This window comes from Anomalospiza imberbis, chromosome 2 (assembly GCF_031753505.1).
Source record: "Anomalospiza imberbis isolate Cuckoo-Finch-1a 21T00152 chromosome 2, ASM3175350v1, whole genome shotgun sequence".
Taxonomy (NCBI): Eukaryota; Metazoa; Chordata; class Aves; order Passeriformes; family Viduidae; genus Anomalospiza; species Anomalospiza imberbis.
The window spans coordinates 114,921,489-114,934,247 of NC_089682.1; the positions used below are offsets into that span (position 1 = coordinate 114,921,489).

The window sequence follows — 12,759 nt, forward strand, 5'->3', positions numbered from 1 at the left end:
CTGGAGAAAATCCAGCAGAAGACCCCAAGATGTTCAGAGGCAGTAGCACATGAGATAAAGGGAGAGGCTGAGACAGCTGGTTCTCTTCACCCTTAAGACAAGGCTCAAGCCAAGATTTTTACTATTGCCTGATAAGAAGGCAGAACCAGATTCATCCTGATGCTGCACAGCAACAGGGTAAGAGGCAAAGAACTGAAGCTGGAACATGGAGAATTATGAATTATGATTAGATAAAAAGGAAAGAAAAGAAAAAGAACTTTGAATACGGTCAAATACTGGGAAGGGGGCCAGAGAGGTTGTGGATTCACAATCTGTGGAGGTGTTAAAGACCTGATGGACATGGCCCTGAGCAACTGGATCTGACTTACTTTTGAGCATAGGGTTGGACTAGATGATTCCTGGAGTTCCCTTCCAACCTAAATTATTCCATGATTCTATGACCTTAAATATATACATATATAGAATAAAAAGCTAAACTTTAACATATAGAAGTTGCTTAAAAGATGAAATTATGAATCTGTTGTTGGGGAGCAGAAGACTGGGCATTACTATTTGAAGTTATTCAGTGTGCCAAGCATGTAAAGACAGGTGACATTTAAAACTTTTGGACACACACTAAAAATCATGAAAGTGAGCCAGAATTAGCAAGATCTTTCAAAGGAGAAGAGCACAGGCTTTCCAAGTGCAGCATTTTAAATGACTTGTCGCTTTTGGACCTACTTTCTCTCACAAAGACAACCAAGAAGGGTTTTGATAGTATTTGAGAAATCGGCACTATAAATATGTAACTCATCTCAGCTTGTTCTATATACTGGACCCACACAGATGACAACAAAGCCACTTCAAATCACACAAAAAAGTTTAAGAATAGTTAATATTTTGTTCTGACTTATGTCAGCTAGACAGAAATTTATATGGGTAGCAATTTAGTCTTTATTCACAAAATGAAAATCATAAGAGAAAACTTTCTAGCTTCCAATGTGTACATCATTTTATTCCTAAAACTTTCTGGGTAGGACAGTGAACTGATTGCATTAATATACAAAAATCAGACAGCTATAACTATCAATTTGAGAACTAAGTTTCATATTGACTGCCTTAGTGGGTGAAAATAAATAGTAAATCCCCATTTATTCATCCAGTAAAGTAATATTTTACTTCATCTTTTGTAGTGTGAAGAAAATGAAAATACTTAAATAACATAGTAAGGAAAGGAAATTACTAAATTATAGTTTTGTTATTAGTATTTGTTATTAGTTTTGTTATTATTAGTAACAATAAAGCCATTACTTGCTGTTCAGAAAAGTAAAAAATTATATTTTTAAAGGTTATTCCAAATGTCATAGTATTAAAATATAATTAAATATAGGACCAGAAAAGGAAGGTCAAAGAAGGTGTATGCCCCCATCCCTGAAAACAGTACTGGTGAACTAGTAACAATAGACGAGTAGAAGGCTGAGATACTCAACAAAGTTTTGCCTTGGTCTTCTTCCCACCTCTTGAGTGGATGGATAGCCAAATAGGGACTGGGGGAGCAAAGTGTATCCCACTGTAAGTAAAAATCATATTTATGACCACTGGAAGAACCTGAACATGCAGGGAACATAACACTATGGGACTATGGAGGATCAGGCACAATGTTTTGTCTCAAACATTCTAACTGTCGCGACAGAAAAGTGATTGGAAAAGAGGGTCCTGCAGAGGTGTGGCAGTGCTATTCTGAGCCAACTTCTGGTTCCACCTGGAGAGCTGTGCTCAGCATGTCCAGGTTGACTCCCACCCTCCCACTCATCTCCTGGAGGTTTCAAAAGGGGCTGGCTGTGCATGTGCCAAAACATTATTTTGCATAAGAAGCGTGCACCAGGTTAACTATAGAAGGCAATAGATCAGTGCCCCTCCCCTGTCTTCTATTTTTCCTCTCTTTCTCTTTCTGTGTCAGATCCATCACAGGATCTATGAACTGATGATATTATTTGCTCTCTTTCCTTTTTTTTTTTTTTTTTTTCCTTTATTTCTCTTCTCCCTTGCTTTGTCTGGGCAAAGTGCAGCTCTATCCCACACTCCATCCTGAAGGACAGAATGTCATCCAGAGGGACCTGAACAAGCTCAAGGAGTGAGCCTCTGGGAAAGTCATGAGATTTTAAAAGTCCAAGTGCAGCATCCTACACTTGTGTCAAGGCAACCACCAATATCAACACGGGCTGGGGGATGAACAGATCAAGAGCAGCTATGCTGAGAAAGACTTGGGGGTGTTGGTCGATGAGAGGCTGGAAATGACCCAGCAATGAGCACTCACAGCTCAGAGAGTCAAATGTGTCCTGGGCTGCATCCAAAGCAGCGTGGGCAGCAGGGTGAGGGAGAGGATTGTACCCCTCTGCTCCGCTCTGGTGAGACCCCACCAGGAGTGCTGTGTCCAGCTCTGGGGTCCCAGCATAGGAAGGACACTGACCAGTTGGAACAACTCCAGACGAGAGGCACCAAAGTGATCAGAGGATGGAGCACCTCTGCTGCGAGGAAAGGCTGAGAGAATTAGAATTGTTCAGACTGGAAAATAGAAGGCTTCAGGAAATTGTGGTCGTCAGTACCTGAAAAGAGCCTGCGAGAAAGATGGAGAGAGACAATTTACAACAGCATCTAGTGACAGTAAAAGGGGGAATGGCTTCAAACTGAAAGAGAATAAGTTTAGATCAAATTAGGAAGATCAATATTAGGAAGGAATTCTTTACTGTGAGGGTGGTAGAACAAGTTTGTCGATGAACAGTTACTGGAAGGGTACAAGGCTAGATTGGATGGATCTCTGATCAGCCTGGTATAGTTGAATGTGTTCCTGCCAATGGCACAGGAGTTGGAACTAAAATATCTTTAGATTCCTTTCCAACCCAAGCCATTCAATGACATGCAGACAAACAATAGTTTCCCACTTTTTAAAAATTATTATTATTTTCTGATACAAGACAAAATAAGTTTCCCAAATAGCTGCTGTTGAACTGGAAATAGTTTTGCAATCTTTATTATCAAGGGATTAATATTTATGGGAAAATATTTTGTATTTTGAGGGATAGTCTCCTGGATTATCACTGTGCTTTTAGCACTGCAGATGTCTCTGAACATTTCCTCACAGCCAGTTGTTGTAAAAATAAGTGTATACAGATGGAAGTACAGCAAAATGATGCAAATTTACAGTACCCCAGGCAGTAATATTTTATACACTTTTTAATGTTACATTTAAAAATTTTATGAGCATCTACTCTGCAAATCAACTCCATCTCTGTTCCTGGGGGTTAAAGTGTGGCTTTATATACCACAAATATTTCAGGTGAGTTGGTTTGAGAACCTAGCATGAAAGGGAAGAAATCTGTTTTCAGATTCCCAGTGGTGGGGTATATCATGTAAGCTGGAATTAGTATGTTCTGCATTAATTCCTTAAATTAAGTGCTGGAAGAAACATTGTTTTGATCACTGTGATACCTGAGGCCAGCCGGATGATCTAAAGATCCTTCTCTCCTTTTAATCTATAAATGTAAACATGGCTGTTTGATTGAGAGTGTCCAATCAAGACAACAAGTACAATACATGCAGTAACCAGAATACAAAAGTAGATCAGGGAGTCAATAGCAGTTTCCAAATATTAGTTTAAAAAATGAGAACAGGCTAAAAGAATGGTTTTTAGCATAGCAAAAAATTGCCTATAAGTATGTGCTTGCCACAAGTATTCTTCTTATGTAAGTCCCAATTAAGACTTTCCTTATTCACAGAGCTTTTCCAAAGTCTGATCAAGAAGCTATTTATACCACATTTGCAATGTAAAGAACTTACAGCAATGGTTTACTGGTATCTCATAAATTGGAAGACTGAAGAGTGGTATGAAGCTGTACTAGCCAGATTTCAGATCCCTATCAGTACCCAACCATTTCCTTCACCTGATATTTTTATTTTGAACATGCTTACCCAAACCTCAATTTAACCTTCATTAGCAATTATGAATTAGTTGATAGCTGTAATTCAGCAAAGCTTCTGATAGAACACAGTTTCAAAACATTAGCAGTAGGTGATTTACATTTCAAATTTATTGTACAATCAAATTGCTGCTATTATATTAAAGGCGTGGTGATTTATCATAACCCAATTAACCGGAAAACCTGGTAATATATATATTAGTGTCAATTTAATACACTAAGAAAGCTCAGACTCCTACTAAGATATTATTTCATTTATTAAAGGAATGCAGATCTTTTAAAAAATGTGTGTAATGTCTGCTGACTTCTTAACTCTTTTCTGGGAACTTAGAAGATAAAAGCCATGTCCATGAAGAGCCTAATCTAACATCCAAGCATGCAATGATCACAAAGCTAACTGAGAATAAAGTCTGCACTACTCATTTTAATACCACGTCTAGCACTTGTAACAAATAGACTTGTCATCTGAAATACTACATATGTCTATGGCAATATATAGTCATGTATTATAAAAATAAAATAAAAAAAATTTAAAAAATTACAAACATTCTGAGGTATTTCCCCTTAAATTATGCTTATCAGCAGCATTTTGCTTGTGTACTCCAATGAATAGCAGTTGAGTATCCAAGTACTTCCAAAGCCTACATTACCAACAGGTCACCATTTAAGCAAACATCTTCATAGCACAATCAGATAAAAGTCCACATTGCTAAAACTGGAAAGGAAATTGAGGAATACATAATGAAGTGCAAATATATACTCATTGTTTAGCCTGCTACACTTGATGCTGAAGCAGAAGATGCTGAAGCATTAATTTTCATGTGGAAATTATTTCCTTGGTGTCAATACCTACAGAGTGAATACCAGTTTGAACATCTCAAATGAGGCACTACGGCAAATTGAAGAGTAGTATTACTGCTAAGAACCTTAGAAAAAGAAATTAATATAAAAAGTATATCTAAAGCAACAGTATTTGTGTGTGGCTTAAAAGTCACTGTAGAAATGTTGACAATGAGATACAATCCATTTTGTTAATTTGCCAAACATCCTGTATACATAAATAGGCTCCATTGCAATTCATAATTAATTCAAACTAAGTGAAGAGTTGATAACTTTATAATGTTACAAAAGTACATGCAATTTGTAACTATATATTTAATAAAAGAAATAGAAAAAAAGTTGGTAAAGTAAGGCAGCAACAGTGTTTGCTGACACAGATGTTGCCATATCAAAGACTTGCTAACAAAAGGGAAGAAAAATTTTTAATTGAAGAGTTGGCATACAACTATGCTGAATGGCAGGCTCCATCATGTCACCATATCTGCCCAGCAATCATCTTGAGTTGCTGAAGCCACCCAAATCATAACTAGCCAATTTTTGGGGGGAACAAAAAAAATGTCTCTTGGAATACAATCATCCACTTCCAGAAGATTGACTAGTAATCGCCAAAGTAGGCATTCCCTTCACTCTCAACAACTTTTATGAAAGTAAGATGCAATTTATGGTAATAAGAAAGCAACGTCATCATTTCCATGTAACAGTGACAAAATATATAATCAGTAAGAATGTTGGGCATAAAGGTAAACCAAACAACAGGAGAGGCCCTGTTAAAAATTCCTTTGCAGTGCAGGGATATGTTTAGACAGAACTCAGGAGGTCTCGTCTATCTCTGACAATGTTGGCTAATTTACGTTCAGAGTGGAAAAAGCTTGTACTCTTGAAAACCTTAGAGGGAGAAACGCACCTTTAAAAGGCAATCTAGACATTCCCCTCAGTGAAGAATTTTATCCTGGGACAATACATTTGCTTACTCACCAGTTGCCCATAAGCTATTAGCTGCCCTCTGGAAATCTCTTTGAACAACTTCCTTCTTCCTGCTCTCAGTAATGAAGGCAGATATTTGTGATTGCAGTTTAGAGGACATTTGCAGTCAAAGCAGCAGTTAATCACAGATGACAGCAAAAAGCCATCATCGGTGAGAAACCACACTGAGAACAGTTTAAAATTCCCTTCAGATAAACCTGTAGCACAAATAGGACAAAATATTATCCCAGACAAATTAATGTCTCAAGAAGACACATTGCCAAGCATCCATGTACATCCAGTCCTTTGAAAGATGTTTCCATGCATCAGATCCTACTGTGAGGTAATACCCCTTGAAAACACTGCACCAGAATGTCTGAACTGGCCTCTGGTTTAGCCATATACTTTCCTACACAGGACAGGTAATTGTCAAAATAGCACATGGTTTGTTGGTAAAGAGAAGTCAAAACAGAGTATGCAAAGGTAGATGCTGCATAAATTACACCACAATTTACCATGCCAGACCTGTGATACCACTTGACTTTACCAACTTAGCTTGCTGTTCCCCTCCTCCTATGGCTGACAGTGGGCCAGATGCTTGCAGAAATAATAATTTAGGTCATTGGGTGCCTTCCAGCTAAAGAGGGAGAACATGAAGAAAAGGCCACTTCTGCTTCCTGAGAACAGCCAAGTGACTAGAGAAAACTGAGGAGAGGGTGAGTTGGAAAGGACAAAGAAACCAAAGCTGATAAAAGTTACAAAAGAAAGAAAACATAGAAATACCAGCAGGATACAGTGAGTGGACGACTTAAAGCAGAAGCAAGACTAAAAACAGAGAAGGATCTCTGAAGGTGAATTTCTCAGGTAGGATTTGTCTTACTCAACTTAGATATTTACAAATTCCACATGTCAACTACTCACCCTAGGCTACTCTTGGGAAAAACAGGTTCTTAAAACCATTTACACTCTAGAAGCATTTGGGTTTTTTCCTCCTTTGAACATTCAGGGAGTACAGATTCCTTTTTCAGAACTTGACATCTACACTTGTGACCTTTGGGAAGGAATCAGACTCATAACTGGTTAGAATGCATATAGTGTTATTAAAGAGAGGAAAAAATACAGGATTATACAAGGAACCACTTTGAATTTGGGCATAGATTTATCCAAATGTTTTCATATTCTTAAAATTATTACAGGAAATTGATGTTTTGTGGTTGGTTGGTTGGTTTCAGAGTGTTTTTTCTTTTTTGTGAAGGACATTTCATTTTCCCTGTATTTTCTTGGAGAGGTACAAATATGCTGCATATTTTGAGACATAATATATGCCTCAACTTCAACATATGTCCTAAAAGTTCTAGATACTGAAGCTAGTCAGGCATCCATATTGTTTTTTGGTTTTTTTTTTCTTTTTTTTAATAAACAACTAGAATAACCTATAAGTTTTGCTTTATCTGGATTTCAGACTGTGGTAATTGGTTTGGTCAATTCCACATTCCAAATAAGCCATTTCCCTTTGCTCTATTTTTCAACCTTTTCAGCTATTTACTCTTTTATCCTTTAGGGAATAGGTCAGCAAACTTCAGGGTAGCATTTTCTGCTGTATTCAAGGTAACCTACATTGTGGCAGTAGCCAATTGATTGTCAAGCATTTGATATAAAGACGTGGGTTTTTTTAAGGTCATTCTTTACTTACAGAGATTTAACCTTCTGCCAATTTAACAAGAGGAAAGTGGAACAACCTTTGTCTAATAAGATGGTCAACCCTTGCAGCATTTAACAGTGGTAAATATTACCCTCTAGGGTTGTATTTTTGTCAATATGTCGAGATCAGAATTTTATCTCAGCAAAAAAAAAAAAAAAAAAAAGTTTTGTCCTTAAATACATTTAAAAAGGAGGTCATCTAACCATCTGCTTTATGAAATGGACGAATATCAGCTGGAAAACTTCAAGATATTATGGATGTCACAAGACATCTTCCCCCTTTACTTCTAAAAAAATCTGGGGGAGAAAATAGAGAAAGGAATCAGTGAGAAAGCAAAATTTTATCAGTAAGGAAAAGAGAGGGGAAAATATGCACAATCTACTTTGTTGCTAATGCTGTTTCTAGACAAAAAAAAAAAAATAGCAATAAAGTTTTTACAGTATGAAGGTGATACCAAAATTATTTTTGCTTTTTTATTCCCTTCATATATTTGTAGTTCTGTAGACTATTGTTGTATAGTTATACAGTTCCTAGCTAACTCCAGTACTTTTCCTTCCCTGATAGGCAGAAAGACAAAATATATTCACCAGAGGCTCCAAGGTATCCAAGGCTAAATTCTCTGGGAAGCAAGAATGAGCTACTCTCCCAGGACACTTTCTCACAACTGAAGTACAGCTAGTATCAAGAGGGGGCACCCCAGAAAGGGTTGAACCAGAGGCGGGAATTACCTCATCACCTGAGCTGCTAATTGGGAATTCCTGTCAATTATGCTAATTTGCTAAATTTATAAAGCTGTATTAGCGCTGTGTAGGGTGGGCATTTATCCGTATCTGCCTCTGGAGGTCTCCAATTAAAGACCAGCTTTTATATTACCTCCTATACTAATATTAATCTCAAAAGTGTGTTGTTTTATTTCTAGATCTTTAAGGCAGCAAAAGATCCAAAAACATGGCTGAAAGTTAGACTGAACCATTCCCATGGTTCACAGAGTGTTTGAATCAGGTTCCTCTGTTTCTGTAAGATACAGCTGTTGCATACTAGTAATACAGTAAGTACTGAAATACAAATATTTGTTTCTTCTAATTTTATCACTGTAACTAACAGTTCCCAATGTTACCTATCTCTTAGACAATGCACACAAGCTGGTTTTCCACATATTTTTGCACTATAACTCTGGTGTGCTCTGTAAATCCATCAATCTCTTTAAGTTGGACAGCAAGTGCCCGTAGTGCTGATGAATTTCGCAGCTCTGTTGTAGTTTATAGAGCAGATTCACTGGATTTCCCCTAAAGAAAAACCTTATTTGGTTTTGACTATTCATGTTCTTTAAATAATGCCATTTTTGCATTGCAGCATTTCTTAGAGAAGCTATATATTTACATTTTAAGGATAGCTTTGCATTTTCTTACTATCAGTTTGTGTCTTTGAGAAAGAATGTGTATCTTCTCTGCTCCCTCTAAATGTTGTTAGATTTGACATCATTCTGAGATTTTTTTCACTATTCTTAAAAAAAAAAAAAGACTGCAATGATTAAAAGAGCACTACATATTAACAATCACAGCTACATTGAAACTGTGTGCTGACTATAGTTCCATTTGTAACACTTGAATATTACTAAAACATAAAGTCAGAAAAGGAAAAGTCATCTTCTATTCCTTCATATTTATTGGTATACTTCCTGGGATTTGTTCCCAGCTAATTTCTACCTAGATTTAGCTAAGAGCACAGTCAGTAGGAAATTATTTCATATTCCAAATAGAAAAACTGTGGCAGAAGCAGAGAATAATAGCATAAAGTTTACATTTATAAGAGTAGGTAGGAAGGGTTTATACAAGGCATGCTAGGGGACTGAAGTAGCGTATGCTGTTCCATCCTCTACCAAAGAGTAAACTAACCTCAGAGATGCTCAATCTGCTTATTTCTGACACAGAATTTGTGTAGAGGAGTGAAAGCTAAGTAGCTTTACATTACTGAATAACCAGTAAGACAGAAATACTTTGTTGCTCTTACTTTACTTGAGTTGAATTGAACAGGTTGATCCCAAAAATCTGCCTGCAGCTGACACTTGTTGGAACAAAACTTAAATGAAATTACTACTATAGAAAATATAATAAAATTGTGTAAAAAGCAAATCAGAGAACACTTTTATATTAATGAAGCATTTGAGACAAATCCTCTTCTCTGGCACCTGTAACATAATACAAAGTGCTATAACACAGCACAGTTTGAGGGTTTTTTTTAATGTTTTATTCTTGATCAGAAGCTGAAGCAACAGGGGGAAAAAAAAGAGCATTTTGATACCAAGGATAGTTGTTCTGGTATAAAAGATATTAAATTGCTATAGAACTGCTTACCTATGTAGAAAAAAAGAAGTTTTAGGTAGAATAGGTTCAATATCCGTAATATAAAGGGTAAGAAATTAGACAAGAAATTAGCTACAGGCAAATATTTTGGATTTGGGAGTTTTTTATTAGGAACAGGCAGCAGACATCCATATTCAACAGTAACTAACAGTTCAGTCAATATTCAAGTGAGAAATTAATTTAGTGCTTACTTGTCAATCCAGTTGTGAAAGAATGAACACATGCTCTTAGGTAAAAGAGCATATAAAGGCAATATAAATCAATGCTGTTTTGTCTTTGGAAATTGTTATCAGATTGCAGCACCAAAAACTTTCCCACAGTTAGGTAACATAAGGTTAGCAGTCACTTGGCAGAAGGCTTGTAGACACCAATCTATTCATACCACACAACCTACAAGGAAATGTGCAGTGTTACCCCCAGCCCTGGGCAGCCTGGGAAATACTTTTTTAATATGTAAAAAAAACAAAAAAAACAAAAAAAAAAACAAAAAAAAACAAAAACAAAAACAAAAAAAAAAAAAAAAAAAAAAAAAAAAAAAAAAAAAACAAAAAAACAAAAAAACTAATTAATTGACCTTATTTGCCTCCGTAACAGTATGTGAGAGAAATCAAGGAATATGTGGAGATACTCCTTCCACAGCCTCAGATTTACCTTTACCAGGCTGTACAGCACAGCAGGTATTAAAGATCTGGCAAAAGAGCCTCATGATCTGAACCTTTACAGCTAACAAAATAAACTACAAGGAAATCCAAACATCAGATAAAGGCTTATGACATGCCCAGGATGGTCAGAGTGTCTGACACAAAAGGGAGTTTGGAATCATGCATGCAGCTGTTGTTTAGACTATGGACATAATTTGGATTTACAGAAGGGAAAAAGAAGAGCCCCTCTCCTGCACTCGAGAATTTTTAAAAAGTAATTGAAAAAGTTTCTAAACACTTCAGTCTCAACGGGATTGTCAGATTCATACCAAGCTATATAAAAACTCCACAGATTTGAATTATTAAAGATGCTTCAGTCTTGAAAAAAGCCAAGGCTGAAAAGACCTCCTTGAGGTACTCACAGCACTCTTGTTTGTGTTAATTGCCAAAATATTAAAGAAGCAACTTTGCAGCTTGGAAGAAAATAAAGATAAAACGTAAACAACAGAAGAACCAGACCCCTTTAGTATCTAAATATTGTAGGACTTTCAGAAAACACATTCTAGCACAAACACAAAACTCAGCTGCATCAAAAGGAAGCCTTTGACTTTTGCTGGCACTACCTGGACAAATAATGCCTTAATTGCTGTAGGTATAACTGATGTGATTATCTTTACTCTTGTAAATATTACCTGAACTGGTCAAAACCTAAGCATGCATTTCATAAGTAATATAATTTTTTTTTAAATGTGCAAATGCTTTTACAAAAAGAGGATGCTTAATTATAAAGGAAGCAGAAGATACTAGTTTTCTTTTGTTTGTAATAAGGATAGATTAACATAGCTCAAGTTTACCTACTTTTGTAATTAATTTTTAAGAGATAAAAATATTTTAAAGAACATTGGATAAAACTATGCTCATTAAAGACTATGAAGTATTTGTATTCTGCAAACAAAATCCCAGCATAAATCCCTCAGCAGATGTAGTGGACAAAATTACTAAATTATATCATGGCAGAAACATAATTTCATTAGTATTTCCAAGGCCCTTTGTAGAGCTCTTGAAAGCACCACTTCTATAAAACAAGGGAAAAAACTTAACAGCAAAAAGAAAGGGAAAGGGAAAAGGGAAGAGAAAGAGCATCTGTGATGTTTATATATGCAGAGTGTGAGCATATGCAGACCTACAGATTTATATATAACTTCCTTTGAAACCAAGTTGGTGCATTAAATTATGGATTGCAGTCATGGGAAGTATCTGCAATGTCCATTAATTTGCTCAGGAAGAATATCCATCCTTCCCACTCTGCACAAGGTCCTGACCTCCAAAAGGGGTCCCCAGTGCTCTCAGTGTTCATTTGTGGAGAAGCATTTCGTGTCAACCATTCATCTCAAAAATAAAACTACTGCTAGGAGCAGTAGCCACCGTGCGTCTCCTTTATTCACAAGCGTGCAGCATCTGCTCTGGCTCATAAAAGCTGTATGAGGGACCACCATGGATGAAGTTGTTCCCACACTGACAGGTTAATGACAGCCTCTGCCTCTCAAATGAACTTTGGTCTCTACTCAGTCAAAATATTATCCCAACAGCTTTTTTTCCTGGCAACTCAGACTAGAGCCTGCTTCTGCTTGTACATACCTGTGGTTAGTTTGTCATGACTAATTCAGTGGACTTAAATGGAGATATTCAAATTTTCAATTTCAGAAGCGTACAGACAACATTTGTGGGATCGGGGTCATTGTGCTAACATCAATACTTTTGTATTTCTGATTTAAAAAAAGAAAATATCTATATACAGATCTGAAAAGCCATGAATCAAGTGCAGCTACTCTGAGAGCTGTCACAACACATAACATCAAGGGTCTTCTCATTTAAGTGCCTTCTTACTCTATTTCTCATTTTCTTCTTTTATCCAGATGAACATTAGTAAAAATGCTTACATAGGAATATACTACTATAGGAACATTGCTTGTCTTGAACTTTCTCTAAACTTATCTTGGTTTTGAAAGATTGTAGTAGGAAACACTTAGCAATTGAATTCCTGACAGACTTCCACCACCACCACCCGTTTCTACCTTAAACATTCCTCACCAGCAGGAACACTTCCACTACACCAGTACACTGACCAGTCTCAATATGAAGGTTAAAAGAATGGAGAAAAAATTCTAAAAAAACATAAATACTTTTCAAACTAAATTGCATCCTGTACTCTAATACCTGTTATAACTTAAACATTTGGGTATTCAAATCACAGATTAAGGAATTATGTGTTTGCTTTCGATATTCACCAACTG

At 36.4% G+C, this 12,759-nt stretch overlaps 1 protein-coding gene across 5 annotated transcripts in view; it reads right to left on the minus strand.

The window, feature by feature from the left end:
* Positions 1-12,759, minus strand: part of GABRG3 (gamma-aminobutyric acid type A receptor subunit gamma3) — a 296,317-nt gene that overhangs the window by 192,708 nt on the left and 90,850 nt on the right. For 2 of the 5 annotated variants that reach the window (XM_068182679.1, XM_068182676.1), the window contains exon 1: positions 5,772-6,053. The exons of the other annotated variants lie outside the window; for them this stretch is intronic. Coding sequence is in view for 1 of the 2 variants with exons in the window: in XM_068182676.1 (XP_068038777.1) it covers positions 5,772-5,880 (109 nt within the window). In the remaining variant the exon portion in view is untranslated. Of the gene's footprint in view, positions 1-5,771; positions 6,054-12,759 lie in introns of those variants that run through there. 5 annotated transcript variants of the gene reach the window in all.